The sequence below is a fragment of the Pithys albifrons genome, chromosome Z (assembly GCF_047495875.1).
Source record: "Pithys albifrons albifrons isolate INPA30051 chromosome Z, PitAlb_v1, whole genome shotgun sequence".
Lineage (NCBI taxonomy): Eukaryota > Metazoa > Chordata > Aves > Passeriformes > Thamnophilidae > Pithys > Pithys albifrons.
In genome coordinates, this window is record NC_092497.1 from 81,086,029 (window position 1) to 81,110,914 (window position 24,886).

Below are 24,886 nucleotides of genomic sequence, written 5' to 3' on the forward strand. Positions count from 1 at the left end.
TCAGGACCCTCTGTCTTCATCCGCCTCCTCTTCTTCAGCACATAAAGGTCTTTTGGATGCTCTCCAGTGCTCCGGGTCACTCTGCTCTGTGTTTTTGTTTCCCTCTGATGTCCTCCAGTCTTGTACCTTGAGAAAGGGACTAAATAGCTGGCAGATCTTAGCTGTCTGTTCTGGAGCAGGGGTAGAGGTACTAGGACCTTATACTGTAAGCTGCTAAATATTAACCCACTAAAATCTACAGTGCTACATTTACTGTGTTCCTAAAATCTACAAAATATGAAAATTGAAAAATCAAAAACCTCTCTGGCATCAAGGTAGTGGGATTTTTGATGGCTCTCTCAATCAGAGGTTGACTAAAAATATTTAAAAGTGTATTACTAGTCTGCTGTCAGCCTAAATCAGAATAATAGGCAATAGCCCAGGAGGCTGTTAGCACACAGTAAGGACTCTGTCACTCTCCAGAACCTTAACAAGCTAAACATCCTCAGGACCTTCAACCAGATGGAAACTGGTTGTTAAAAATGGATCTTGAGTGGCAGTGAACACTACTAGCCCTTGCTTGTAGGGAAAGAGACATTATTTTACTATGGAGGCAGTGTCTGTCAGGTGTAGAATGTTGGTGTTGTGTATTCTGTGCTTGAAAAAGCGGAGCTGAAACAGAAAAAGGAGTGGACAGGCAAGCCTCTGAATGTCTCCAGTAAAAGATTTTTCAAAGTTTTTTTCATCTGAGGGAGAAAAGTGAGGGTTTTTTTTTCCAGAGGAAGTTTTGTTTCTTTGTTGCTGTACATTGGCATGAAACATTATAGGTTTTGTTCAAACTGACAGCATGCAATATAAATTAAAATTATTAATTGAAAAATCACTTTAGAATGGAAATCAACACAATATATGTTTCCTACATTGCTAGAATGGGGTTTTTTAATGTTAGTGCAAACCTCTTGCTTTTTTCCGCTCATTGAGTGACATTTCATCAAAAATGAATGCAGAAAATCTGTTCTGGTAAAACAACACTTTCCTTGGCAAAAATGGTATTCAGAAGTCTTGGCAAAACTTTTTGATTGTGAACATAATTAATGTTTCAAAGCCATTAACATTTTCTGGAAAAAATACTGGGTTTAATATCTAGTTAGTATTTACTGAATGTTCTTTTATCACACTTCAGGCATGAGATCAGTCTGTTGAGCTGTCCACACAATTCCTTTCCCATCCACACCAGGTTTTGAAAACTGAAGGAAAATCTGTGGGAAAGTTGTAATTCAAAGTCACTTGGCTTTATGGTTATATTGCCAAACATTTTAAACAAGGTGTGACTATTAGTCATATACCAAACATTGTGGCTGTGAAAACATCTGTGCTTAAGTGTTCCAAAGCAATTTGGTGCAGGGATTAGCAACCAGCAATTCTCTTCTTGAAAATCATGGGAATGGTTACAAAAACGAGAGAATAAAGTAGAAATAGGAAGAGTAGTAGCACGGTTTTGTCAATGTTTTTCCTCAATTGAACTGAAAGTTGTGGAAGAGTTACTGCAACATCTGAGAAACCACAATGACATTCAGAATTCACATAGAATATCACATCCTAAGTCAGATCCCAGCATCTTCTTTTGCAAAATGTGTGTCTCATCTCTTCAAGGTACTGGCTTTCATCAGTGTCCACATATGTGAGTTTGGGATTGCCATTTAGGTTCTTTTCTTTGAAAACCATGAGTCTGGCAGTTCTAATAGGTATTGCTTTTGAAAGAACTGAGAAATCAGCATTCCCAAACCAGGACTATTCACTGTCGGGCACTTATTCATGTAGACTCCAACAATGCTTCAAAACCTAAGCAGAAACTGATTTACAAGCAGTTCAACCAGGGGGCTGTTTTCCCCATTGCTACCTGAAATTTCCGTAATCCACTTAAATTGAAAGGGTTTGAGGGAGAGGAAGAGGGGAGGAGTATGGCTTCCAGGTTCCTTTCTCACAGTCTCCCTTTAATCCTAGTCACTGGTCTAGCAGCAGTAGTGCTGTTAATCAAGTGTAGATGCTCTCTACCCTTGCCAGTTACTAAATGCATTGATTCTCTAAGTCCATGCATACCAGAAGAGGGGAGTCTGTGAGACAAGGACAAATAGAGAAGGGGAGGTTCCTTAGTGTAGATGTGAACAGTTTCAGATCCTATACCATTGCAAGTGTTTAATTCAAGGGCATGGTTTCAAGGTACTAAGATGATTTTCTTCCAACTTAATTTATTCTTCATTCTAGAAGATGAGAATTGTCTGCTGTGCTGGTTTAAAAGGTAAACTGGCAGGAGAAATGAACCTGACTCAAGAGAGATTACAAGTCGGAGTTACAATTTAATAAAAAGATTACAATAAATTCACAATGAACCCACAAATCCCAGATGTATAACCCAGCACCCTGGGGCACAAACAGAATGGTGTTCGTTAGCCCCATGCTGAGTTCAAAGTAGAAGGAAAGGAAAACCTGTTGGTGAGGGTGATGATCACAGTTCGGTTGAGAGTGGCAGTCACAGTCCTGTTGAGGTTCTGGTTCTCCTCTGAATCCAATGAGTGGTACCAGAAATCCCAAAGCCCCAAGATTATATATGGTCAGGTTCAGATGGGAATACCCAGTACCTCCCCCAGGGCCAGAAGTTTGACAATGAGTGATTTAACTCTGTGAGTCATGGGATATTTTTGGAATCTTTGATGGCCCATTAGCAGACATGACCCCTCAGGCTGGGAGTGAAGGTGCTGATGACTCCTCGGAGGGAAGTGATCACAGGTGAGTCATTGGTGTGAAGACAGGAACACTTGCCTATCTCACACATTCTTTAACACCCAGCTTGTAGCCTGAGGTGTCAGGTGTACCCTGGGCAGCTGCTGCAAATGATCCATTATTAGCAATTCAATGGCTAAATAAGGCAAATGTCACATTCTATTTTAACTCATTTTCACAAATAGTGTGGTCTTTCAAAAGGCTGACCTGTCATGGTATGGTGGAGATGCTTTTTGTTCATTAGTGGAACTCTGGTAGTCACAGGTATAATATGGTGTAAGCTCAACCACCAAGTGCCACTCTTAGGGAAGAAATAGCTGTCCATCATGAATATGTGGCTTGTTGCAATTTATTTACATTGTATGCATTGTCTTTCTGTTTTGAAAAGGGCATGTGTCTTTGCACTTTCTGCATTAAAGTGCACTTTTGTTCTCCAGTCCCTGCTATGTTTCTGAAATTAGCACACTTTTAAGGCATGTTGTAGCAAAGCAGATGCATAGGGAACTGGAGAAAGAGAACAATACCTCTGTTCTCATAATAAATATTTAAAGATAAGTCACTCTTATATAAGTGAAATAGTTTTTAGGGCAATTATGACTTGAAAAATATATTTTTCCACTAAGAAATTGATATTTAAAGCAATATCTTAAGCATGTAGAGCTATAATTACAGTGCCTGCATTGTTTTCTGCTCACCAGGAAGGTTCACTTAAGCAGAGAATTGTTGAATACATCTGAAAGTTACCAGCTTGATTATGGTACAGGCACTTCCAAAGGAAAGGCTGCACCTGTTAACTTGAAAATGACAGATTATAGCGAAAATGTTTTTAACATGGCATGATTTGTTTTGCTGCTGTAACTGTCTGTGTCATCTTAAATTGTGGGGGTTTTGCTGACACAGACCAATTCCACTTTTAACACTGTTGTCTTTGCCCCTGGACACACTTGAAAGAAACAATGGCTTGGAGCCAAAAAGTTAGAGACTGGGACACCAAGCAAGCTGTAACACCTCTCGAGACCTCATTTGACATCTTGCATTATAGGAGCTGTTCTTCGCTCTTCTGTTGTCTTGGCTAAACACTACACTATAGAAGTAGCCTACATGCCATGCTGAAGACAGCAGACTCTGAGGGGTCATTCCTGGGAAGAGTTAGGTCAGCATTACCACCTGTTGTCCTGTATACCAGTGTGAGTTCTACCAACAGACTGGCAGTATGTTGGATGGGTTGCTTTGGCAAGACCAGGCAGGGTAGTTGCCATGCCTTTCTTCTGTTGCCTGTGTTGTCATGAACCTTGCCTCAAAGTGACAGTGCACTGTGCCGGCAGGCTGGTTATTCAGGAATTGAATACTTCTGTGGAAATCACACCATGTTTTCTGCCTACCGAAAGGCTGCATGATAGCAGCCTTTGCTCAGTATAGTGCTCTGTACAGTGCAGTATTATGTCATTAATCTTGGAATGTGCTCATCTGGGCAAGTTTTCCCAGCTGAAGCCACCACATTATGCACAGAGACATGTTCTGGGCAGTTACTGCCAGGGTGGGATGGGTAAGGTCTATCCTGAGCCCTCAAGGATAGAACAGGACAGGTCTTTTCCTCAGCTGAGCAAGGTTCATGGCCAGCTTGTGTCTAAGGAGGGGACCCTCAGGCCTCTGTCAGGCCAGCACCAATGCTATATTAGTGCCCAGAAGTAAATGATTAGCTACAGTGAAAAGTAGGTGTTCACAGAAAACATTGGTGGGTCTGGGCAGGGGTGGGGCCATGGGTGAAGAAAGGGGTTGTCTTCTGGCACACCTCTGGATCAATTCCAGAGTGAGAGAGAGCCTTGCACTTGGAACTAGGCAGTATAGGTGCTGAAAACAAAAGTACTTAAGGCTGCCTTTGATTTGGACTGTCCATGGGGGTTTGCAGCTGACCGTCATTTTGTCAGTCTGGCCACTGTCTTGGCATGTCAACCAGTAACTACTTCATTTTGTTCTCCTACATTCCCCTACATCATAAGGAGAGCCTATCACGGTGATGCTTCCCTGTGCACAAGCATGAACTAATACTTTGCTTTCCTTGCAGGAGCAGTCAAGGTTTTATGCACATGAAACTGATGAAAACCAAAGAGAAATACATCCTGGGTCAGAACAGCCCTCCCTTTGACAGTGTTCCTGAAGTCATCCACTACTACACCACAAAAAAGCTGCCTATCAAAGGAGCAGAACACTTGTCCTTGCTCTACCCTGTGGCTGTTCGGACACTCTAATAACCTAGTCTCACCCCTTCCTGTGGATGGGAGGTGAGAAGTAAGCTGGGTTGCACAGAATTCATGCCAGAATTCAGAGCTTGAGCCTGTTGTGGGGAGTGGCAGCCTTTAGTCTTGTGAATGTGGGCTCTCTGCAGAGTTGTATATGGGACTGTATGTATGATACTCTTGTGCTGAAGCATGCCTCTAGAACTGTGTTGCTACATAAGAGAAAGAAAACTTATTTTAGTGCAAGGAGAGCAGATAACCTTCCCAGACCTTCTATGTGAATGAAAATGCTTCCTAACAAAAGTTGTTCCTTCATGTTTTTAAAAGAACCAACAAGTTCTTCTCGGCAGTAAAAAACCAACAACTTCTATTCTCTTGCTACCCTGAGAAACTTCTCCATGAGAAAAAGTAACCTAACTCTTAGGGATCTTAGCATGTTCTTAATGGACCTGAGAAGGAGCTGCTTAGCAAATGAGTCTCTAGCTCTGGTCACTTAGCTTGATGGGTTTTGGATTTTTTAATGCAGGTTCTTGGGGTAGTCAACACACAATCTTAAAGTAATTTTGTGAGAGTGAATCATGGTCAATTGCTAAATATGGGACGTAATTAAACAGTAGTTTGTTATATATTTTTATCTTTCTTGGTACAATAATCTCTTAATGTTTACTGTCTTCATTTGCAAGTTTCATTCGTAGGTACAGGCAGCTAATTCTCTTTGGGGCAGTTACACCATAATGTTTTGAATAGTTAGGATAAGTCAATTTGATATGTGGGTTAGTATTTATGCATGAGGGTGGTAAAGGCTTTTATAAAGCTTTAGTAGGCAAAATCTTCACTTGCTCATTCATCTGGATTGAACAGCGGTCCTGCTGATATAGCAGACTAACACTTGTGTGTCACACTGCCCTTCCACAAGATGGCTTTTGTTGCTGTGAGAACTGTGATATGTAGCAGAGCAGAATTTGGGTTTCTGGTCTACCCAAGGCTTTCTTAAAACACAGCCCCTTTGACACATACCTTCTGGCCAGTGTTCTTTTTCACCGTGAGCAGAAGCCTCCTGCTGTATTTCAGTCACTGTCAGCCAGAAGTACTGTAGATGCTGCTCTCTTAGTCCTGCCAGCTCATTGCCCACCCACTTGACACATAATTTTTACATACTCTATGTGCTCATTCAATGAGATAGATGAAAAACTGTAATTGTGCACAAGTTGAAACTGGGGAATTAATAGCCTTATAGTCCTCATGTTGTGCCATCTCCCACATATGTCTAGAATGTCGTGCATTAACCCATCAGCTGTTATAGTAGCAAACTGGTTATATGCAGGTTATGTATTTTACAGACTGCAATAGGACTGTGAAATTGTGTGCTATTTAATTCAGCTTTCTTAGCTACTATGTTTTATGTATGCTTAGAAAGAAGTGCAAATCTGAAAATTGTAATGAAATAACCACTTACTGCCTGTAAAAGTAGTGCTTCATTTTATTGTCTAATCGGATAAGAATCTCAAGGATGACCCCTATGTCACCGGTGCTAAATGTTGTTTCTTTTTAAGCCTGCCTTATTCTTTATATAACATCCAATGCAGATTTAACAGAAGTGGACCACACATATGTGAAGAGCCCAGTGTCATTCTGTGCAGCAACAGTAGTGGGTCAAACTGTCCCTGTCTTAACCAGAATCTGAAGCTGCATTGAAACAGGTTTTCTGAGAGAAGGATGACACAATGGAGAAGAAGAGATAACAGTCCTCTCCAAGTGAAACCAAACACCCCCTTTTTCATGTACTCACTTATATGCATTTTTTATTTCCCTGAAGTCTTTGTAGAACTCTTTGTTATCCTTACATCACCCAATTTACAAGAGCATGCAGGCACTTTTAAGTTAGCATACACTCTCACCAGAGTAGGAGTTTATGAAGGTGGCAGAGCTCACACAAATTAGGAATCAGGTGGCATCTGCTTTGTCTGAGTCTGCCTTTTGGGCTCTAGGAACACTGCCGTCCCTTGGGACAGAAACATGTTGTATTTCTTCTTTTCCATGTTGAATCTGACATTGTTTCTGTTCCATGGTCTGTTCTTCTTCTCCTTTAAAGGAAACAAGAGTATGCCCCTACTCTGTCTAACAGCAATTACAAGTAGAAACCAACAGCATTGTTAACCAAGGCCTTGCCTGGCTTCCTTAAGCACTTTGTCTTTAATTCATGGGGATAACTATTGTACCAGACCTCTCTTATCAGGGGTCTGATCAAAAGTCAAATAAAGCCAGCAGGTGCCATTTTATTGCTGTCTGCAGATTCTGGGTTGGGATTCATTGCTTCATACAAATCAGATGAATATGCCTCATATATATGTATATACAGCTTACTACAGCTTCAAGGATCAGATCAAGGTTCTTGGTTCAGCAAGAGGAAATCATCTCAGAAAGTATTGGTTGTCCATGGGAAGGTTTTTTATTTTTTTTCTAAAAGACATCTAGAAAGTACCCAGTAATTGCAGAATAAATAAAACCAGGATTTTGTTTGCACTGTAATGTTGTCTTTGTTTATTTAAGTGATTGTATGATATTTTTCCAGTGAAGGAATATTCCTCCCAGATTTTTTAATGTACAGTGAAAATGCAGTGTGGTAACAGTGTGTAGTATTGCATATAGGTGGAAGATCTTGTAGGTGATCATGCCTATATAGCACATTAAAAGTTGATTTAAAAACAAACCTCTCCTGTTTCTTCCTCTGATTGTCATTGTGCACTCAGATTGTCATGAACAGCGAAGCAGCCTTTCAGAACAACTTGTGTTTGTGTGTCTTACCTCTGTTGTGAAAGTAGTAATTAGGTTATAATCTGCTTTGGAGTCTGGAAAATCATGTGTCAGTTCTGCCCTAATTATCTAGATAATGTGCACCTTTACAAGGGCTGACATGGGTGCATGTGTGAATGACATTGCTAGTGGTGTCCAGGAATCCAGTTATTGCTGCTCAAAGCATAACACTGGTGAGTCATTTTTGCAGATGTTATGAGGTGTTAATTAGGCTTCTATGAGTATTTCACAGCATGATGAAAGCTGTAAACATCTGTATGAAGGGTAAGAGAGCTTTAGTGGCCAGGATTACCTTTTATAGCTTGTTCCATAATTGGAAAAACCATTCAGGTTTGTGGAAGTAGCCATCACCGTGGTTTCTCTAGTTGATAACAGATTATTCTCTTACCCTGAAATTTAAGTCTTTAGACACAGGATACAAAGTGCAGGGTTGTCTTATGTGCAAGGTACAAACTACACATTTGCAGCTTCTCAAAGAACATAACCTGAACCTATGCTCTGAAGAGAACTTGGAGAATGGCACACTTGTGTGCTGCTTCTCACCATTCCCAATGAGGTTCAGGCTTTGCACTTCATTGTAGTGTCATGGTTCAAGCTGGTAACACAAACACTGTGTGGCAATGGTGGTGGAGTCTGCAAGTGCCATCTCTTATCCAGGCTCTCATTCCACTTTAACCCTGCTACCTGCTAAGTATGCTCTGGTGTACTCAGTCCTCTGCTGCTGTCCTCAAGTCATATGTAAGGTGGTTCCTGAGAAGAACAAGGGGGGTCTTAACACTTGATTAATTAATTAATTCAATCAATCAATCCTCACCTAACATGCTGCGACACTATCTCTCTGCAAAGGGGAGAAAACAAAACAGAAGTGAAATAGACCTCTCTGTACTCCTAGTCTGAGCAAGAGCCAAAGGAAATTCAAAGCTGGGAGTCAACTGTTTTTCAAACATTCTTTCTTTTTTAATGATCTGCAATGATGAAATACTGTAACTTACTTCCTTTTATCACTTACTGCTGGAATCCTCAGTAAGAAGGCAAGAAAGGAAGTAAGGAAATCACAGCAGCTGAACAAAGTTGTTGATCTGAAATAAAGCAAAGTCCTACTGAAAAAGGATGTTCACAGGTTGCGAAGGATGACCATGTACAGTCCCATTTTCTGCAGCACTGGTTTCCTGTGTCAGGCCTTGACCTTACACTGAGAACCATGTATGCACAATGCAGAGTTGCTGTGCTGACTTCAGTGCTCAGCACCTTGTGTTGAAGACCAGGCTCTAGTGAGACTGCACACAGCAATATGATGTTCAAGCAAATCCAAAGTTTATTCAAAGACACAGGTATATATCACCTCAAGTGATCCCACCCCAGGTACAGTGGTCTGACTCCAATTGGTTGAGGCTGGAAACACGTCCTTTTAAGGTGAAAACGAAACTTGTAAGGTGGTCCTTCATACCCACCAAAATTAGGGGCAGCAACAACCTTGTATTTAGTTCAGTGACAAGATTAGTCCAAACATTGCCTGTGCTTTCAGGCTCCCTAGATTGCATTTATTGCTGCTGACAGTTCCAAGAGACAAGCTTGATGAAGCTTGTTGGCAAGTTGACTATACTAACCTTCTCCCCAGGTCTGCCTCCAAGAAACAGTGGGTCTAGCCATGGTAGAAGCATCAACAGTGTGATTGGAAACCTACTTAGTTGCAAAAGCCGTGGAGATGACTGAAACTCGATGATTACTTGAAATTAATCTATAGGAAGAGTTACAGGATTATTTGTAAGATAAGGGCTAACTTGTGTGTCAGGTGGTATGGGCTGGGCCTCGCTGAAATTTAGCTATGAAAGAATGGAGAAGAATAAAGGAATCATATAAGAGTAAACAACTTGTTAACCTCTATGAAAGTTGGAAAAGTGTCATGGAAAAAGTCTGGAGATACTTTTAGGAAGGGCAGACTGTCAATGCCAGTGAGGCAAGACTCAAGTGTGAAACACTGAGAGAATTTAGGTAAGTCTATAAGGAGTCAGGCTTGCAACTTGTGTTTTCTGGGGTCCCTCAAGAGAGACACACAAGAGATCTACAAGAGATAGCCTAGAGAAAGATATTGTGAGGGGAGAATAAAAAAACGAGGAGAATTCAGAAAGATTTGGAAGAGACCTTGAGCAAAACCCTGGAGGGGAAAAGGGGAGATTACAGGAATGCCTTGGGAGAAGCAGAGGGAGCCCTACATCCTTACAGACCACACATAGTAGGGCTGGAATTGCTACAGTGACCCTCTTGACTTCTCTCAGACCATGTGGTCTCCCATACAAAACAAGGAAGTCACCTATACTGACCAAACCAACTTCTCTCCTGAGCTATCCTGTGAAACAGGAAGGTCATGTTGCTCATTGTTGACATCACACATGATCTGACTCTATTTAGACTCTGCACTTTCAATTTGGTCTTTAACTGCAAAAACTAACTCAGTGCTCCCTGTTCCTTATTAATTATTGCTAATTATTTTTGCAGTTATGTGATATAATTGTATTAAATCATAATAAAAGGATTTTGGTTAGTAACTTCATGTGGCCAGGGTGGACCATGTGTTCAACATGATTATCAGCTCTATGAAAGTAAGGGCCACATAAACAATCTTTGATTTCTCTTGTTTATTCATAACCTCCTTTCAGTGCAAATTTAGTAAATTTACTCTGAAATCATCTTATTAATTACCTCCACTAATTATATCCATTTATTGAGGTGATAACTTGTAAGGTTTGGTCACCTCTCTCTATTATGTCCATACATAGAAAATATTCTTATTTCCATATAGCCACAGAATCATTTAGGTGGGAAATTACCCTTATGGTCAGAAGTCCAACCATTTAACCTTTCACTGCCAAATCCACCATTAAACCACATTCTTAAGTGCCACTCCTTTAAATATCCCCAGCAACAGTAACTGAATCACTTCTCCAAGCACTTGGGTCTATGATTGACAACCCTTTCAGTAAAGAATTTTTTCCTAATATGCAGTCTAAACCATCCCTTGTGCAACTTGAGGCTTTTTCTCATTCTCTCATTTGCTGCTTAGGAGAAGACGCTGTTCCCTCCCCCTCACCACAGCCTCCTTTCAGGTAGTCACAGAGAAGAAAAGTTTCCTCCTGACCCTGCTTTTCTCCAGGCTGAACAACTTCAGCTCTCTCAGCCATTAATCAGACTTCTCCAGACCCTTCATTGACCCTTCATTGACCCTTCTCTGAACTTGCTCCAGCACCTCAATGTCCTTTGTGAGTTGAGGGGCACAGAACTCGAGGTGCAGCCTCACCAGTGCTGAGGACTGAGGACAATCCCTGCCCTGGCCCTGCTGCCACACTGCTGCTGCCACAGGCCAGAATGGCACTGCCCACCTGGGCATATGCTGGCTCATGCTCAGCTGGCCAGTAGTCCTTTTCTGCTGGGCAGCTCTCCAGCCACTCTGCCCCCAGCCTGTGGCACTGGACAAGGTTGTTGTGACCCAAGATCAGCACTTGACCTTCTTGAACCTCATACCATTGGCCTTGAGCCAACCTGTCCAGATGCCTGTACAGGACCTTCCTACATTCCCGCAGATGGACACTCCCTCCAAACTTGGTGTTGTCTGCAAGCTGACTGAGGGTGAGGATGAACTTGATCCTCTCATCCAGATCATGAAGACACTAAAACAGAACTGGCACCAAAACTGAGCATCTAGAGAAGGACCTGTCCGTACTGCCACCCAGAGGTACCTCCATTCACCACCAGCCTCTGGGTCCAGCCATCCAGCCACTTTATTACCCAGTGAACACTGCACCCTTCCAAGCCATGAACAGCCAGTCTCTCCAGGAAATTGCTGTGGGAAATTGTGTCTAAGCCTAAACTAAAGTCAAGGTAGGTGACATTCATAGCCTTTCCCTTATCCTCTAAGGGGGCCACCCTGTTATTGAAGGAGATCACATTAGTAAAGTAGTATCTGGCTTTCCTAAACCCTTGCTGGCTGGGCCTAATCCCCTGGATGACTTGTATGTGCTGTGTGAGGCACTCAAGGTGATCTGCTCCATGACCTTCCCCTGTGGTGCCCCTTCCAGCCCTAGTAGGTGGGCATCACATTAGCTAACTTCCAGTCAACTGAAACATCCCCAGTTAGCCAGGACTGAGGGTAAAGGATTGAAAATGCCTCAGCGAGCCCTTCCACCTGCTTCCTCAGTATCTTTGTGTGGATCCCATTTGGCCCTATAGACTTGAGCATGTCTAAGTGGTGTGCAGGTTTCTAACTCTTTCCCCTTGGATTATGAGGCCATCCTTCTGTCCCCCATCTGTGTCTTCCAGCCTAACAGACGTATTGATAGGAACATTTTGTCTTTTACTGTGGTAGCCAAATTAAGTTCTAGTTGGGCTTTCGCCCGTTCCATTTTCACTCCACATAAACTCAGAACATCTTTGTCTTCCTGAGTGGACTGCCACTTCTTTCAAACATCATAGACTCTTCTTTTTTCCCCTGAGTTACAGCCAAAACTCTCTGTTCAGACTGGTTTTCTTTCCTCCACCCCCAGCCCTGCAACTTGTCTTTTGGCACAGAGGGACAGTGCTCCCACACCTTTAAGATTTTGTTGTTGACAGGTATCCAGCCTGCCTAGATTTCTTTGCCCTTCAAGACAGCACAGAATCAAAGAATCATTTAGGTTGGAAAAGACCTCTAAGATCACTGAGTCCAACCTTTGACTGATCACAGCCTTGTAAATTAGCCCGTTTCACCAAGTGCCACGTCCAATCACTTCTTGAACACCTGCAGGGATGGTGACTCCACCACCTTCCTGGGCAGTCCATTCAGATGTTTAACAGCCCTTTCCAAGAAGAAATTCCTCCTGATGTCCAACATGAATCTCCTCTGGCACAACTTGAGGCTATCTCCTCTCATCTTGCTACTGGTTGCCTGGGAGAAGAGACCAACCCCCAACTCACTACAACCTCCTTTCAGGTAAGGTCTCTCTGAGCCTCCTTCTCTCCAGGCTGAACAACTTCCTTAGCTGCTTCTAATACAACTTACCCTTTAGGCCCTTCACCAGCATCACTTCTTTTCTCTGGACTTGCTGCAGCACCTCAATATCTTTCTTGATGTGCTTCCCAAGGGACTCTGCCAACTAGGCCAAAGTCTGTCCTCCAGAAGTCCAGGGTAGCAGTTCTACTAACCACATCCACATTTCTCTGACACTCAAAAACACTACCAATTTCATGATTGCTATGGCACAGCCATCCTCCAGCCATTAGTTGCACCAATTTTGCTGTTATTAAGGCTGTTCTTCACCTCTGTTAAACAAATTAAACAGTCTCTTTCCTTATTGTCTTTTATGCCCTCACCATGTGACTGCCTGAATTATTTGGATTTCAAGGTGCTGAGTATAAGCTGAATTAAAAGATTTGAATTGAAGAGTCCAGGGTCTGCTCTGTCACTTAGAGGAGCTGTTGTGAACAAAGCTAAAAGTGAGAGCACGTCCCTCTTTCACTTGGAAGCTGCTTTTAAACTGAGACTTCACTCCTGGCCCCTACCGGTGCTACACATCACAATTATGTAGTTGTTACACCTATGTACCTCATAGGCTTGTACCTCTTTGATTCTGACCCTAATCCTGACCCACTGCCTTGGTTTCCAGTCTTAACCTCAGGCCTACCATATCACTATGCACCTGCTGTTTTACCACAGGACTGAGACTGACTTGTTGATTCAGAATCATGCCTCAAAAAAACAAACAAACAGACAAAACAAAACAAAAAAATTAACCACCCAAACAAAAACAAAACCACCACCACTGACTAACCAAAAAAAATTTTGAGTTTGAGTACCAGAAAAAAGACTCCCTCTTGACTGAACTGAGAGGGAAATACCCACCTGTATGGCTGTCCTCAGGGTAGGTGGAAAGATTGTCTTGAACAGCAACAGCTGAGGTTTTTCTGTGTGGCAATAAGCACAGCTGTTTTATCTCCTGCTGGCTGTGGTTCTCTGGATAGGCTGAAATGGGGCACTTCATCTTCTGCAAAGGCAGTAAAGAATTACAGTGATGAAAATTGTTTTGGTTAGTTGGTTGTGTTTTGTTTCTTTGCTTGTTTATTTAAAGAGAACTTCCCTGTGCAACTATATTGAATGGTGACCTATATTGTGTCAGTGCTGCCTGTAGGTGGAGGTTGTTTCAGATCAAATTTCAAATGCAGAAATAAACATTCAGTAGATGGGAGGCTCAATGTAAGAGTATTCATCTGGATACTTGAACTTTGGTTTCTTTTGTGTCTGTTGAGTTCCTGTTGAATTGTGATTGTCGTTTTACATTTCATTGCATCAGCTTCAATTTCTTCTGATTCATCTCTGTGCAAATGAGAGAGGAATCATAGCTGTAGTTATTTTTAAAATGTGATATTAAACTGAAATCATGCAAATCAGGGACAACCCTTTTTGCCTTGTTTGTTCTGAGTTTTTGTTTGTTTGTTTGACTGATTGATGTTGTGTCCAGAATACATAGTAGTGAAGGTGTTATTAGAAAACTGGAAAGCACAGAACAAACCACACAGCATCAATCACCATCTTGGCTGCTGGACAGAGCCTTCCCTGACACCATCAGACATGCTGCAAACTGGTTCATAGAGTTCTTAGACACAGTTCTAATTACTTTAATTTTCTTAACATTCTGCAGAACCCAAAGCCTTCCTGAAGACAGACTTTGTGACATTTTTCTGGGATTACCAAAGCTGCTGAACTGCTTTGATTTTTACACCTTGATCCACTGGCTGTCCACACATGTGTTCTTTCTTCAGTTTTTGTGTCTTCCATTTATAGCTGTGGCCACCTGCTGGTGATTGGAGAAGGAGGCTGGTTCCCATGCAAAACACAATTTTCCTGCTTCTAAAGAAATAACACATTAACCAATCCCAGAGCAACGAAAGTAGGGACTGTTGCAATTTCTTAGTTTTTTTTCATTTATGCTCAATGTTAGCTTAGTGTTCATCATATTATGATCTTTCATCGTATTAAATTTTCTTGTTATTGAATCCTAGCATTTTGGTTATTTCAATAACAGCAACAGAGAAAACAGAACATATGCTCGTGGCTCATTTCAGTTTTCGCATTTGTTTCTCCAGCTGCATTTCTTCTTTGCTTCCTTCATCTTAATTTCCCATTCCTCTCCCTTCTAAAAACCAACTTGAAAAGCTGAAATCTAATAGGAAAATATTCTGGCTTCAGTTTTGGAAATTTAAAAAAAAAAAAAGAATATTTTGGTCCAAGAAGAAAATATTGTTTTGCCTGTTGTGGCCACTGCCAGCACATTTGGTCTTGATGCTGCCAGTCAGACAGTGCAGGATACTAAAGGGGCTGAGACAGGGATGGCTGTGTGCTCTCTCTGGCCAGAGCTGCTGTCTCCCGTCCTCTATGGGCCAGGACACTGCTGGGCTGCAGGGAAAGGGGCTGGAAAGATCCCAGTCTTTTATGGCCTTGTGAGGACTGAACGCCCCCCCAGTTTGGCCCGAGGTGAGACCTTGTTCAATATAGAGACAGAGCATGAGGAAACTCCTCCAGAAGTGGAGTCCCTCCCACAGGCACGCAATGACCCTTCTCTCCCTAGGCTCGTGTCCCCTGTCCTGTTCCCCACAGCCCTAAATCCTCATGTTCCCTGCCCCTGTGTCTCTATGGAGCACAACCAGGGGCTATGTAGAAGCACCTCTTCTGTTGGGAGTGCAGGAAGAGGGAAGGGAGATTTTCCCCCCAGCCCCATTCTAGGTTTATGTTGGATATCAGAAAGAAATTCTCTACAGAGAGAGTGGTCAGGCACTGGAATGGCCTGCCCAGAGAGGTGGTGGACTCACCATCCCTGGAGGTTTTTAAGATGAGATTGGACGTGGCACTGAGTGCCGTGATCTGGTAATCAAAGTGGGGTTGGACTCATGGTTGGACTTGATGGTCTCAGAGGTCTCTTCCAACCCAGCTGATTCTATGATCTATGATTCTAGGTCTCTAGGGCTGATACACTGAGGGGAATCACACTCTACTTTTCCTGGGAATATAGCTCCCTCATGAGGCAGACTTCAGCAGGGCCATTTCAGGCTCCAGGTTCACCTGAGTAATGAGCAAAACCATCTGCAACACCAAGGAAGCAGACATAACCCTCAACCCTCAGCATGTGTACAACTGGAAGAAGATGCCCATCTTGTAAGAGGTGAGGCTGGGGAGAGAGGCACTAGATTCTGCTGTTTTCCAGGAAGCTCAGGTGCCCTGCTGCTCACTAGCACTACTCTGCTCTAATTGCTGGCCCCAACAGTTTTTTCAGCATTAAAAGAATCCAAGCTTGGCTTCCTCATCAAACTAGAGACTCTGTTACTTAACACCTTAGTAACCACATCACAGACTCCTACCCCTACAAACCCTGCTACCCAACTAACACTGCTCTGTTACCTCACTTGATGAGGTTGTTGATATACGGTAAGTTTGGGGGGCTCACTCTGATACAGTGCAGCTCAGATTAGTCCATGGCAGATGGTAGGACTGTGTTGCCACCTTGAGGCAGTTAGTTCCAGGTGTATTGACACCCCTTCATGTGAAAGCAAAGTGTTGCTCTCTGCTGCCAGAGGAATTGAGAAGACATTGGCAGTATCTCATCTGTCCTTGACTCCAGCTGAAATAGGAGCTCTAGCATATCAAGTAGAGCAGCACTGACTTCATTTAGAACACAATAGTCCCTGTTACCTTTCACCCTCAATCAGATTTTTTAAACTGGCCATATGGGACAATTAAAAGATGCTCACCACTCTTTGGTTCTCCATTGGATGAATCAGCTCGTGGGTGGGAGCCAGGGTATCTCCATTACTGCAGTATCACTGCTGACATAACAACTCATACAAGGGTGGAGCAGTACCTTGAGAGTCCATGCAGTAAAACAACCAACATCAATCTCAGATGAGAGGAGGGACATGTATTCTCTCACCCTCTCTATGAAATAACTTTCTCAGCACAGTTAAGTGCATCAGTGCCCAGACCAACGGCTTGGCCATTGTTGATATTAACATGTTCCAAAGCTCAACAGTATAAAGATCTGTTCAGTGCAACAAACCAATTTCAAAGACAGAGAATCCTGCCAATTAATAACTGCTGTAGCTATAGCATGCTCAATTCAAAACTCTTGTTGTCTCAATACACAGGTGGCTTGCTCAAAAAGGTGTGCTGACCTTGATGGATGCCAGGTGGTCACCAAGCAGACCTATCACTCAACAGCACAGGGGAGAAAATAAGATGAAAAAGCTTGTAGGTCAAGATAGAGGCATCTCAATGACGTAAGTCAAAGGCCATGCATAGAAGCAAAGCAAAAAGATTTATTCTCTCTTTCTCATCACCAGGTGGTGTCTAGCCATCTCCTAGGCAGCAGGGCCTTAGTATGTATAGTGATTGTTTTGGAAGACAAACACCTGAATAACAATCCCCCTCACATCCTTAACCTCCTTTTTTTTTTTTTTTTTTTTTTTTGTTGCTAAGTACAGCATCAATACAGTATGGAATATCCCCTCTGGTTAGTCAGCTGTCCTGACCATGTCCCCTCCCAAACTTAACAACATCTCTAGCCTCCTGGCCTTTAGACAGGGTGTGGATAAACAGCCTTCATGCTGTGTAAGCCCTGTTCAGCAATAACCAAAACACTGGTATGCTACCAACACCATTCTAGCTACAATACAAAGCATGGCTCTATCATGGCTCCTATGGGGAAAGTTGCCTCCATTCCAGGTAGACTCAAAACAGCCCAGCATGCTTGTCTGTGAGTACAGCACCTCCCAGCTGCAGTCAGAATCCCATCTCCCTCCTTGCTACCCTTGCTGTGTGTCTTGGTTTGAGGGGAAAGCCCTGACCTCTACCACTCCATGCTGACCCTCACCCTTCCCTTTCCCCCAAGCAAGGGAGGTGTTGGAACCTCCTTCCTGGCCCCACCCAGCAGACAATTGGCAAAGCACTTCAATGTGCTTTCCTCCCCAAGCCCAAGCAGTGCAGTAACTCACTGGGACCTGCCTGTTCCAGCCTTGAAGGTTTGTTCTGCTTTCTAGCAGGTCTAGAGTTGTCTTCATCAGTGGTGAGCTTTCACCAGAACCTTCTGTCCCTGGGCCATTTTTAGAAAGATGCAGAGACTGCAGCAGGGTTAGGATCTGGCTCTCTGTCCAGCAGTCAATCAGTTCTGGGTATTTCCCTCATGGCTGCCAGCAACTGTAGGAGTGAGAACTGTGTTACTGGTCCTGTTCCTGCTCTGATGAAACACAGCATACAGCTGGCCAGGCTTTCAGCAGAGCTGTCCCTTGGAGCAGCGGCCAGGTTGCAGAGGAAGGTGGCAGCTCTTGTCTCCCCAGTGTCTGTGCTGAGCTACAGCCAGTAGCTGTGAGCCTACCGTGGAGCTGGATTACCTGACTGAGTCAGCTCCTGGCATCTCTTCTTTGATGAAGGCAAGAAGTCAGATAATCTGCAGCTGCCTCTTCCCAGCACCAGGGAATACTCCTCAGCCTTAGGCTTCTTCTGAGGGAAGCCTGGGGACAGATCAGTGCTCTCAGACAGGCCATGTGCTGAAGCTGAGATCATAGCCCTGCCTCTGTGAGCCTCTGCCTCCACTCCCCATTCTCTTTCCGGGCCTCTGCCACTGGGCACAGCACTACCATAGGAGCACACTGCGAGCCCAAGATGGCTGGCAGCCCTCCCTGATCTGGGCCACTGTCCAACTGCTTTGGATGTTACAGAGCTAGCCATGCCTTCCAAAGCTGTGGTTCACCTGGAATCCAGCCTCGAATGTGCTGTGAGTTCAGAGTTTGCATCCCAACAGGAACCCCTGAGCCCTGTTGCCAGTGCTGACTACACCAGCCACCTCACATTTCCAATTCTGTGAAGAAGGAATCTGTGACAGCACTTGCTGACCAGGAAGAAACATTTCCCAGTCCTGGAACTGTTGTGTTGGGCATCTCACCCTGTGGTACATGTCACCTGATGCTACTAAATGCAATGAGGACAGGTCCTTTTAAGGATCCTCTGCAGAATTAGAACAGGACACAAAACTGTAGTTAGAATTTTAGTATTATATAAAGTGAGTCAATTTCAGACTGAAAATCCTTTAAAGACTGCAATAGCATTCTGGATAACATCAAGCATAGTAGAAATAAATAGAACAGCTATTTCAGGTTCAAACAATACCTAAGGTTGAAAGGCTCTTTCAAAATGTTGTATTTTCTTGCAGTCAATGATCTCCTGGGAGAGTCCCATAATGTAATCATATATAGCAAGAAAAAAGCTCCTGCAGTTGATTGGCTTTGAGCGGCTAATAATTTAAGTCGAATTTGATCATCTGACTGAAGAAAATATTGGAGGAAGTGTCATAATATTGAGAGGTTTTATGATGCTTTGAATTGATTTAAAAATGTAGAATAAAGAATATGTTCCAAACTGAAGACTATTATTTAACTGAGATGGTGAAGGTGAAATGTCTTCATTTTTATGCTCTGTTTCCAAGAGAAAACTTCCATGAAGCAATAGGTCCTTTTGTCTTTCATGAAAGATCTTTTCCTTGCTGTTCAACCAGAATATTTATTCCAGTTTAAAGTATTTTCATCATCAGGGGGAAAAGATCAGTGAAAATGTTATTTGCAGCTCACAGAACAGTGTTCATCTTAAGATTTTCCCTCAAAAGAGATGAATCAGTCATTAAAAACTCTAATCATAACTTTTTAAGGAGTGGTTTAAGGAAGGATTGTTACCAAGGTCTTCCTTTTTGGCAGAGACTTTTGTGAACTTAAAAAGGATTCAGCATAATATTAGTTTAAAAATCCAGCCCTAGAATTAACCCAGAAACCTACAAATTGTCAGAGAACTGTTAAAGTTGTAAATATGGAAGATGTGAAAGTGCAGGATTTAATTAAGAATGGCTTCTTTAAAGCAGGTACTACAGTGATGCAAGACAGAAGCTCAGGTGATGTGAGACCTTCCAAAGATTTGATGCTTGGAGGAAAATATCAAAGGTGGGATAGTACAGGAAAGGTGGTTACACAGCATAGTCAAAGGAGATTTTTTTCCTTATGAGTTTTTCCTCATGGCAGTAGGGCCAATACTCTGCTTGGAAGTGTATCCCATTCCATCATTTCCATCTTTAGAATGGCACCAGGGGCAAGTTTTTGTGGCTAGCTCCTGGTGAGTACATGCCTTGCAATGTGAAAGAGCTTTGAATGAGAACCAATAGATGTAAAATAATAAAGCAGAGAAGGATGCCAATGTGTAAGTGCTGCTGTACTTTGGGGAAATGCAATGTGATCTATCATTCTACTAACAACAATGCAGGAAAAAAGCCTGAGAGTTCAGATAGCTTAAGAGCAGTTTAAATTGGACCAGTGGAGGCATTGCATAATTCTACATAATTAAAAATACCTTCTCCTGGGAAATATACGTGCCCAGTGTAATGCCTTGCAAGTCTGGAAAACTCATAAAAACATCTGTGTCCCAACTGACATGGAACCACCTTGTAAAATTTACATCTATGTAATTTCATCAAACCCCTTTGCACTGCTGGAGCTGCACAGGCAGCTGAAGAGAAAGCAGCTGAAGAAGTCATTTAGTCCTTTCAGGTCCTATTGTGAGGGACAAGGGATATGTGGGCCTGCCTGATTACTGTGATTGCTTTGGCAGGGAAAGTCCATTTCACTGAGGCTTCTTTTTCAATGGCAGGAGTAAGCAGACCACACTTAATTGTCTCTTTCAGAGGGTAATTACACTCTTAGTTCAGCGAAGGGAATGCCGCTCCTATTTCTGATCACTTTGTAGTAAACCCCGCTGTTGACAGGAAAGTGCATTCATGCTGCCATCAAGAGAGGGTGGCCTTTGTTAACTGCATCTCTCTTTTCCTCTTTCTTTTTCATTACTATTATTATTGTTGTTATTATTGTTAGTAGTACATTAGTATTGTTACTATTATATGTTACTTCATGTGCTGGTTTAAAGGTGAACCATCAGGGGAAATGAACTCACCACGAGAGAGAGATTATAAGTCAGACCTAAAATTTAATAATAATATTACAATAACAACACTGACACAAAGGGAAATTGCTTTCAACTCACAAAACCCCAGCGGTATAACCCAGTGTCCTGGGGCACAAACCCAAGGGGGTTTGTTTGCCCTTGTGCTGAGACCCCTGTGGCTCCCCCAAGTCCAGAGCAAAAGGAAAAGAAAAACCTGTTGGTGCAGACGAGGGCTGTGGTCTGGGCGAGAGCGGTGATCTCCTCCTGTCAAGGTCCTGCTGCTGCTCTGGATCCGACGAGAGGTTCCCGAGGTCTTCTTACCCACCACTTATGTACCCTCAGGGAGCACCCAGTCCCTCCCCCTGGGCGGGGACTCACACAATGGGTGATTAACTCTGGGAGCCAGGGGGTGTTGAACTGTTGATGGCCCATTAGCAGCTCCACCCCCTCAGGCTGGGTGTGAAGGTGATAATGACTCCCTGGGCAGCTGCTGCTAATGGTCCATTGTCCTTGGGGAATGAATAGAGGGGGTAGAATACACAGCTTTGGTCACCCCCACACAGGGTTAGCTGGTCCCTCCTGCTGAACTAGGACACTTCGTTTCGACTGAAACTGTTCTTAACTCTATCCATTAGTTGTATCTTTTTATTGCAATTCTTCTTCCCATCCCACCAGGGACAGGGGAGTTGGCAGCTGGAGTTAAACCACCACACTGGTTTACATGTGTTGAACTTGGCTAACTGAAATTATCTCTTCACAGAAAGCTAAAGTGAATTCTGCAGACAGAGTATGGGTCCATGAGTGGACCCTGTGTAGGTAGGCAGGGCCAGAAGCTTGCAGAAAATGGAACTAGGCTCATAGGTTCCTTTGATTGTAATAGATATACAAGGCAAAGTGAAACAGAACATTCAGAATCCTCTGAAATATTCTAAGTGGGCTTAGATAAATTCTATGCATATTCATGCTTCCAGAATTAATAAAGAAAAATCCAGTGTAAACTCTGACTTTGGTAATATTCAGGACAAAAAAGGAAATATTGATTGGAAGAAAGAAAGAGGGCAAATAATCCAGGAACATAACAATTAGTACTAGTAATCCATAAAAACACATATAAAAGCATCCACTTGGTCTCTATTAGTTTAAAAACATTTATCTCTAGAATCTGCTATATTATTTCAAATAATCAAAACTGTCCAGAGAACTTTGAATGTCAAATGAGGTTCCCTTTCAGCCAATGTGGAGGAAAAGTTCCTGACACGCTGTCTTGATCCTTAGAGAAAGGGAAACATATTGTTATAGGAATCTAAAAACTTTATTCCAAAATCATTTTGTTTCCTGCTGAATGAAAAGAACTGGTTATGTTGTTACCCTGTTACATGATTTATTATATCACAAATTATGTTTTTATTATGGTAATACTGTTCCCTCTCATCCAAGTGCAAGAAGCTTTTTTTCTGGTTGAATATATGTCCAAATTTCTTAACTTTTGTATCATTATTTATTTATGATAACTTTTTTGAGTGACTGCTTGTTGAAATGAGAAGCGATGTACAATGTCCATTCAGAGATAAGGACTGGAGAATCTATTACTGCTGTTCTATTAACCAGAATACTAGTATGTTTATTGAAATAAGAGAATTTCAATCATTATGGAGCTTGTCTAAAAATCAAGGAGATATTTTGTGCTTTCCTTCTCCCTTCCTGGTAAAGTAATAAGTGTCTGCAAACCTGGAAGCCTCACAATGCTTTGGGTATTTTTAAGGAGGTGATTGCTCAAAGCCCTGCTCAGTTAAGACTTCAGTCATAATGGAGAAAAATGCTGACCCAAGGTCCATCCAATACAGAGCTGACAGTGTTCAGAAACAAACAGAAAAATTAATATTCTGTAGGAAAAGATCTGCTACAGTATTGATCCTGTTCTGCCTTTCCAGTCTCCAACAGTTCAGGGATTCTGAATGTCAGAATTGGTATGTAAGTATCTAGAGATCCTCAAAGAAACTTTGCACCCCATATTTATCTGTTATCTTTTTTTCTTTTTTTCTTTCTTTTTCTTTTTTTTTTTAAATCCATTAAACACAACAAGGACAGAAAAACATGACCTACAAGCAAAATTACAAAGTCAGTGTGTTTGTTCCAAGATCTCTGAAAAGAACCCATTTCTGCAAAATAAGGCCTTGTTGTAGTTTGGGATTATTATGTAAATTCTCTCCCCTGCCACTTAACTGCCCAGGCCAGCGGTTAACAAAAGAAGCAGTTAACTGTGATCGCTGGGGTGGGGGCAGGTTTGTCTCTTTTGGGTTTTTTGGATATTCTCCCCAGTCTTGGCTCGGCGGAACGGGGCAGTGGGGGCTCCAAGGAGGCAGCTGCCCTGCTGGTTACTGCTGGGGTTTTCCTGGCTGTCTCGCCGCTGCCCATCTCGGACTACTTTTCGTGCCGTGCTGCTGCTGCTGCTGCCTTGGATTTGCTGCTGGTTGCTCGTACCTTTCTGCTTCTTGGACAGGGAACACAGGGGGAAGAGACTGAGTCCATCTGAAAGCTCACTGCTCGTCTGTCTCGCTGGAGAGGGACTGAAACTCACTCTGCAGCCAGCCAGGCTGTGACATGGACACTTGAGTATAACCTTTTCTCCCGGAGGAAAACCTGCTGGGTTTTGTTGTTGTTTCTCTTTCTCTTGTGGTGTTGGGGAAGTGGGTTGCACTAGTCTGTTTACATATATATATATATATATATATATATATATATATATATCAGTTATCCTTGTATTAAAATTCCTTTTCTTAAATTTGATAAAGAGTGGTGTGATTATCGTGGAGGAGGCCCCTCCCTTGCTTGTGGGTAAAACATTTTGGGTTTTTTTTCCCCTCAAACCAAGACAGGCCTTTATCTTTCAGGGAAATATGTGTAAGATTAGTGCCCAAATCTCCTTCTCATTGCTCGACAGAAAAAGCAAAGGAAATGCATGACTAGTGTTTCATTTTGATAACCTTTCCATAGACCCTGGGCCAAGAAGGTCCTAAGTGGCTGTTGCCTAGAACTTCCTATGACCCAAACATGGAGTCACCTGCACTGGTCAGCTATGATAAGTGTTATCCCAAATGAATTTTTTTCTCTCTAAGTGGTGTTCCCCCTATTATCACCAAGGCCAATGACATGGCCCTTTTAAGGAATAGGCTGTATTGAACCTGACAGGGAGAGCATCATACACATCCAGGAGTTAGAGATTCATAATGCAGTTAACTTGAGCATGCCCATACCTGTGGTGGATGTACAGCACAGCCCTATGGATGCAGAGATCCCTTGGCTGCAGGATAAACTTGGCCAGTGTAGTGCAACAGTACAGCCTGCAGCCAGCTCGCTCTGCTTGGTACTAGTGATTGCACCTCCTGCATTTAATGGTGCAAGAGGAAGCTTTTCAAGTCAATTTTGTTGCTGTTTTGAATGTAGCAGTGGTAGAACTGCTCCTTGCAAGAATAACCTGTAGTTGCTTGAGAGACCAAAACGGGATATTGCCTGTAATGGACCATGGCTGCAGGGCATGCTGCATGTTGGAGTCTACCTGGTCTTGAGAGCAAATAATTTGCAAATTATTTTGTTATTAAGTATTATGCAGTCATTAAATTCAAAGTTATCTCCTAAGTCATGCAACCAATAGTAAGAAATAATTATTAAATTACTTGAAGATCAGAATAGTTTAATCAGAACAAAGACATTAATAGCATTGAAGAAGTGAAGGGTATTTCATAAGCTGTAATCCCCAGAGATGGATCTGTGCTCTCAGGTTAATTTCCATTGGTATCTTTTGTTTTGCACATCCACTTAAAAATGACATGGTTTTTATTTCAGGCCTTTTCTTAACCTAGGATTATTAGACATTGGGAACACAAGAACCTTTCCAAATGCAAAATGCTCATCCAGCCAGAAGCGTTATGGGCAGCATTGAACCAGGACAGCTTCAGATGGGAATGCAGAAGTGGTGAAAACTGGTTTTGCTACTTACTAACCATCTCACATAAACACGTTCTAAAAGTACTCAGTGCTTATGATTAGAATTATGATTTTGTTAGACTTCCACTTATATTTT

At 42.5% G+C, this 24,886-nt stretch overlaps 1 protein-coding gene across 2 annotated transcripts in view; it reads left to right on the forward strand.

The window, feature by feature from the left end:
- The window catches only part of SHB (SH2 domain containing adaptor protein B), a 74,797-nt gene extending 51,497 nt beyond the window's left edge, over positions 1 to 23,300 (forward strand). Inside the window, exon 6 of one of the 2 annotated variants that reach the window (XM_071580268.1) lies at positions 22,889 to 23,300. In XM_071580268.1, coding sequence (XP_071436369.1) covers positions 22,889 to 22,988 — 100 coding nt within the window. In that variant the 3' untranslated portion in view covers positions 22,989 to 23,300. Of the gene's footprint in view, positions 1 to 4,825; positions 7,702 to 22,888 lie in introns of those variants that run through there. The other variant, XM_071580267.1, reaches the window with a different exon arrangement.
- The last annotated feature ends 1,586 nt before the right edge of the window (positions 23,301 to 24,886 follow it).